At 43.0% G+C, this 7091-nt stretch overlaps 1 protein-coding gene across 1 annotated transcript; it reads left to right on the top strand.

Annotated features, from left to right (window-relative positions):
- The first annotated feature begins 4879 nt into the window (after positions 1-4879).
- Positions 4880-7091, top strand: LOC139583524 (POU domain, class 4, transcription factor 3). Its single transcript, XM_071414706.1, has 2 exons — positions 4880-5129; positions 5437-7091. Exons 1-2 carry the CDS (start codon positions 5010-5012, stop codon positions 6337-6339), a joined length of 1023 nt encoding a protein of 340 aa, XP_071270807.1. The 5' UTR covers positions 4880-5009; the 3' UTR covers positions 6340-7091.

Here is a 7091-nt window from a genome sequence, read left to right as displayed (position 1 = left end):
GGGCCAATGCCTCAGTTCCATCAGACATACAGTGGCAAGAAAAAGTATGTGAAACCTTCGGGATGACCTGGATTTCTGCATAAATTGGTTATAAATTGTGATTTTATCTTCATCCAAGTCACAACAATAGACAAACACTGTGTGCTTAAACTAATAACACTCAAGTGATTGTATTTTTCTTGTCTATATTGAATGCATCATTTAAACATTCACAGTGTAGGTTGGAAAAAGTATGTGAACCACTAGGCGAATGACTTCTCCAAAAGCTTATTGGAGTCAGGGGTCAGCTAACCTGGAGTCCGATCAATGAGAGGAGATTGGAGATGTTGGTTAGAGCTGCCCTGCGTATAAAAAAAACACTCACAAAATTTGAGTTTGCTATTCACAAGAAGCATGTCCTGTTGTGAACCGTGCCTCGAACAAAAGAGACCTCAGAAGACCTAATATGAAGAATTGTAGACTTGTATAAAGCTGGAAAGGGTTACAAAGGTATCTCTAAAGGCCTTGATGTTCATCAGTCCACATTAAGACAAATTGTCTATAAATGGAGAAAGTTCAGCACTGTTGCTATTCTCTCTAGGAGTGGCTGTCCTGCAAAGATGAGTGCAAGAGCACAGTGCAGAAGGCTCAATGAGGTTAAGAAGAATCCTGGAGTGTCAGCTAAAGACTTACAGAAATCTCTGGAACATGCTAACATCTCTGTTGACAAGTCTACGATATGTAAAACACTAAACAAGAATTGCGTTCATGGGAGGACACCACGGAAGAAGCCACTGCTGTCCAAAAAATATATTGCTGAACGTCTGAAGTTCGCAAAAGAGCACCCGGATGTTCCACAGCACTACTGGTAAAATATTCTATGGACAGATGAAACTAAGTTAAGTTGTTTGGAAGGAACACACAACACTATGTGTGGAGAAAAAAAGGCACTGCACACCAACATCAAAACCTCATCCCAACTGTAAAGTGTGATGGAGGGAGCATCATGGTTTGGGGCTGCTTTGCTGCCTCAGGGCCTGGACAGCTTAGTATCATCGACAGAAAAATGAATTCTCAAGTTCATCAAGACATTTTGCAGGAGAATGTTAGGCTATCTGTCCACCTATTGAAGCTCAACAGAAGTTGGGTGATGCAACAGGACAACGACCCAAAACACAGAAGTAAATCAACAACAGAATGGTTTCAACAGAGGAAAATATGCCTTCTGGAGTGGCCCAGTCAGAGTCCTGACCTCAACCTGATTGAGATGCTGTGACATGATCTCAAGAGAGCGGTTCACACCAGACATCCCAAAAATATTGAAACAGTGTTGTAAAGAGGAATGGTCCAAAATTCCTCCTGACCGTTGTGCAGGTCTGTTCCACAACTACAGAAAACGTTTGGTTGAGGTTATTGCTGCCAAAGGAGGGTCAACCAGTTATTAAATCCAAGGGTTCGCATACTTTTTCCACCCAGCACTGTGATTGTTTACACGGTGTGTTAAATAAAGACATGAAAATGTATAATTGTTTGTGTGTTATCAGTTTAAGCACATTGTGTTTGTCTATTGTAGTGACTTTGATGAAGATCAGATCGATCAAATTTTATGACACATTTATGCAGAAATCCAGGTAATTCCAAAGGGTTCACATACTTTTTCCTGCCACTGTAACTGCTACCAACCTAAGACCAGACCTGGTACTATGGTCCAACTCTCTGCACACTGTCTACTTAGTGGAGTTAACAGTGCCTTGGGAGGATAATGTGGACAAGGTATATGAGAGGAAGAGGCTGCAGTATGCTAAGCTTGCAGCAGATGCAGAACAGGCAGACTAGACTGGAAAGTGAGGCTTTGCCCAGTGGAGGTTGTGTGTTGTAGATTTGTGGCAACATCTACCACCAGGTTGCTGAAGGACCTTGGTTTCCACGGCCAAGCCTTACGCCAAACCATCACGTCAACGTCAGAGGCTGCTGAAAGGGATAGCCAGTGGCTCTGGCTGAAGAGAAAATACCCCAGCTGGGCCCCAAAGTGAGCGGGAAGGAGACTGGGTAGGTATAGAAGGGGGGTGGTTCTGGGACGCCAGAATTCACTGTTGAACCCCAATGAAATATCTTCCCTATCCCCATCCCCGTCTCAACAACATCAAGCAAGTTTTAGGATAGCGCTCTATTGACACAATGGATTTATAACACAATGTCCTGTGTATTCAGAACTCATCTCTGAACATCTTTGCACCTCAGCTTGACAATGATACAAGTATAAAGGGGAGTTCGAGGAGTCTGACTTCCCTTAAAGTAGGCCTACTGTATAGAAAAAGACTATGTACCCTGCCAAGGTGCTCTCTCTCTCGCAACAGGTCCTTGTGAGAAAAGACCTCGCCTGTTTTAATCTCTATAATGAATAAGAACATGCCAATGTGGTAATGGATGCCTGCCACTGTGCCGCTGAATTATTCACTGTCTGGGGAACCGGAGGAAAGGTGGCTCGGATCAGATGGAAGCACTGTGTCACTGGCCTGCCTGGCTCTTCTTTCTACTGCTGGGAGAGACAGTCAGCCTGCCACATGAGATATAATGCACTGAGAACAGGTGTTCACCTGGATGGGGGATAGAGAGCAGAGCAAGGTACTGCCCAGCCAACATTGCTGTTGTGTGTAGGTGCCTTATGTATCTACAAGATCCAGTAATCAGATTTAGCCAATGTAGATAATCATGAACTGACACTATCCCAATACAATGACGGGAAGGATTAAGACCAGACATATCTGTAAATAGCAAGTGTGTGTCCTTTTGGATGATCAGCATAAAAGTTATCACTATTTGGGTCAGTCCTGATTAAACTACAATACTTTTGGCTTTAGCCTTTTGGCTATCTGGGAAATACAAGTAGCTGCCAAAATAAAGGCAACACCAGTAAATTAGGTATACAAAGTATACTGAAAGCAGGTGCTTCCACACAAGTGTGGTTCCTGAGTTAATTAAAGGGATACTTCTGGATTTTGGCAATGTCCTTATCTACATCCCAGAGTCAGATGAACTTGTGGATATCAATTGTATGTCTCTATGTCGAGTATGAAGGAAGTTAGGTGTAGTTTCGCAAGCCAAAGCTAAGTAGCTTTAGCACAATGACTGGAAGTCCATGGGTATCTGCTAGCATGCAGATAACCATAGACTTCCAGTCATTGTGCTAACGCTAGTTATCATTGCACTAGCACTAGTTAGCAACTTCCTTCAAACCCCACACTGAGACATAAAAATGGAATCCACGAGTTCATCTGACTGCAGGGAAGTACATAAAGAGCCTCTTTGCCTAAATCCCGAAGTATCCCTTTAAGCAATTAACATGAACATTTAACAGCCTAATTCTGATATTTTTTTTCACTCGTTGGTCTTTTGACCAATCAGATCAGCTCTGAAAAAGCACTGAGGTAAAAAGATCTAACGTGACTGGTCAAAAGATCATATTAGAATTGGGCCGCCTTTGGAAACTCAGCCAAAGGAGCATAAGGGGTTCAAAGTGTGTGTGTGTCTCACCAGATCTCAACCTAATTGAAGACTTATGGGAGATTATTTTCCACCAACAAACACCAAATGATGGTATTTCTCATGGAAGAATGATGTTACATCCCTCTAATAGAGTTCCAGACACTTGTAAAAGCTATGCCAAGGCGCACTGAAGCTGTTCTGGTGGGTCGTGGTGGCCCAACACCCTATTAACACACTTTATGTTGGTGTTTCTTTTACTTTTGGCAGTTACCTGTATGAGCAAATAGGAGAGGGCTGTAGTTTCAAAATCATTGTTAAAGTAACTGGCCGGTGAAAATGTTAAAACTTTATATTCTGTTAACTCATATCCAAATAATGTCCTTGACTTCAATTTCCCAGCTGTTGCTTGAGAGATAGCCATGGGATTTATACTTAAACCAAATCATATTTCCAAGCGAAATAGATTGCTCTTTCGTTTTTGAAAAAGTATGTAGTGTGAAGTACAATTGTTCTTCATCTATAATTAGAAAGTTTGATCAATGAAGAAAAGTTTGACAATGTTTTGATGTATTTCTATTTCTTTTAATGTTTTGAAAAAGGTTTAGTACATAAATTGCATTTTACACAGTTTCAGATTCTCAGCATAAATTGATTGGGTAAGGGAATTGTTAGTCTATTTGTGTTGGCTATTTCATCTACACATTTCAAAATGGCATTTATGTTACACAATTTGTGTGGTATTAATTTTCCTCACCGTCTGATTGTTGAAGAGTGGTTGGGGCAGGTAGCCTAGCGTTGAAGAGCGTTGGGCTAGTAACTGAAAGGTCACTGGTTCGAATCCCCGAACCCACTAGATGAAACATATGTCGATGTGCCCATGAGCAAGGAACTTAACTCTAACTCTAATTGCTCCATGGTCGCGGTCAACAATTGTTGAGCCCAGTCCGTGACCTCACTCTCAAGGGGAGGGGGATATGCAACAACAACAAAAATTAATTTACTATGTACGCGTGTGGAATATGTGAACGCCCAGGTTATTATATGTTCCCTCGTATAAATGTGGGGATCACGAGACGCCAAGACTGGTGCTGAAGCTAACCACTCTCCTGTTTTATCCTTGACGCAAAGAGAGAAGAAACATGACAAAATTAAGAAAAATAGACTGCCCATATTCTCTGTGTTTATTACATTAAGCCTGGAACCACAAGTTAATGTAGACATACAGAGGCCTAGATGAAGTAAGGTATTAAGATTATTGAATTGACGTCTGCACCCAGTGGGATAGGCCTAATAGGCCCAAACGTTTTGTTTCATGGGCCATTTAATTGCGTTCACTTTCAAGCGTGCATCACGCCTGCGCACAGGACCTAGGCCATTCCCATGATTTGTAACTTGTAAGTTGAGTAAAGGGGCAGGTGGGGGTGGGGGAGAGAGAGACAGACCGGGAGGTTCTGCCAAATGAAATAGCTCACTAACAGCAGCGAGCCAGAGAACCGAGCCTGCCTCTATGTCAGGGCCACTTACCTGCAAGGTGCGCAACGAAGATGATGACCATGAACAGCAAGCAGCATTTCTCTATGCACCCGGTGCTGCAGGAGCCCAAATACTCTGGCCTGCACGCGAGTTCGGAAGGCATGCGCAGGGTGTGTCTGCCTGCCCCGCAGGTATGTTAGTCATTTATTTGAGGCACAAATGTATAATAATTTAAAAAAAATGACATTTAAAACGTTTTAATAAGTGGATCAGAAAGGACTTTATTATCCACTCCCGTCCTTGTTCTTTCTCTCTCCCTCACAACCCCCCCCCCCCCTCTCTCTCTCATCCACATGTCTATTTAAGCAAAGCTGCTACTTTCATATTAATTTTTATGACCTGTGCTTTGAAGAGGGTTCTCCCTGTTCTTGAAATGTTTTTTAATCCTGAGTTGACAGAATTCCCCACTGACTTCAATATGCGCACTCTTGCTTGCAGCTTCAGGGCAATATATTCGGTTGCTTTGATGAGAGTCCACTGGCACGCGCGGAAGCTCTGGCGGCTGCTGACATTGTCTCTCACGGCAAGAGTCACCCTTTCAAGCCTGACGTGACTTACCATACCATGAGTAGTGTCCCCTGCACCTCCAACTCCTCTACGGTGCCCATCACCCACTCCTCCACCCTGACCCCTCACCACCACCACCACCACCACCACCTCAACCAGAGCTTGGAGGGGGATCTCCTGGATCACATCTCGTCCAGTCTCTCTGTGAGCGGGATGGGGGCTCCGGATTCCTCTATGATGGCCACTCAAGCCCACCAGCACCACCTCCAGACCATGGGTCACCTTCACCAAGCTATGGCCATGGGTCATCCGCACTCCTTGTCTGTGCACAACGGAATGTCGTGTGTCAACGACGTGGAGTCGGATCCTAGGGAGCTGGAAGCCTTCGCTGAGCGGTTCAAACAAAGGAGGATAAAGCTCGGGGTGACCCAGGCGGACGTTGGCTCAGCTCTCGCCAACCTAAAGATACCTGGGGTGGGCTCTCTCAGCCAGAGTACTATCTGCAGGTTCGAGTCCCTCACCCTCTCTCACAATAATATGATTGCGCTAAAACCTGTCCTCCAAGCCTGGCTCGAGGAGGCTGAGGCTGCTTACCGGGAGAAAAACAGCAAGCCAGACCTTTTCAATGGCAACGAACGCAAACGAAAACGCACGTCGATAGCCGCACCTGAGAAACGATCTTTGGAGGCATATTTTGCTATCCAGCCCCGTCCCTCTTCGGAAAAAATTGCTGCAATTGCTGAAAAACTGGACCTTAAAAAGAACGTGGTTCGGGTGTGGTTTTGCAACCAACGGCAAAAACAGAAAAGGATGAAATATTCTGCTGTGCATTAGGTCACATAATGCCTCAAATACGCCATTTTGAAGAGATAACGGGGATCTATCAACATCTCATGCCCGACTGGAATTTACTATTGAGACTCTATAGGATGTATTTAAATTTAAATTATTTCGTTCACTTTTTTTGTCCTGTTGTTTAGTTTGGAATTAAACGTATCGTGCTAAAGGTCTCTTGGAGGACATTTTCGTTGTTGATTTTATGACTGCCTATGACAACTCTTCAATCACAGAACTAAACTATAGGGCCTAACAAATAGAGGGAGAAAATGACTTCTCTCTCGTTTGATATGTCCTGTTGAATGCTCATAAAACCTGTTAGTTGTTTGGACAATTTAATCAATTACACTAACCATTTTCACGTTTAGGATTCATATTTAAGATGGAATGAATGCGTGTTCACTGCATAGGGGTAACACAACCACTCAACAAATGCTAATAAATGTGCCCTCTTTGTGAACTAGCTGAACTTTATTCACCGTTGTGTGTAAACGAGGCAAATACTATTCACAATATTTATAACACAACACGAGTTGATTTTCTTTAATAGGCTAATTTTAAATAAGGCATGTCAAACCGGCATTTGAAGGCTGTTATATTTTGTCATGGACTATTTTGATGTGAAAAAATGTAAAACAGTTTGGAGTATCACTAAAATACTATGAGTATTTTTCTTCACTCTTGGATTTCACTTGACAAAATGTGTGAAGTTCAAACTTCATTAAAAAATCATTGAATATTTTCTCAAA

This window comes from Salvelinus alpinus, chromosome 1, assembly GCF_045679555.1.
Source record: "Salvelinus alpinus chromosome 1, SLU_Salpinus.1, whole genome shotgun sequence".
Lineage (NCBI taxonomy): Eukaryota > Metazoa > Chordata > Actinopteri > Salmoniformes > Salmonidae > Salvelinus > Salvelinus alpinus.
This window is presented reverse-complemented; position numbering and strand designations above follow the sequence as displayed.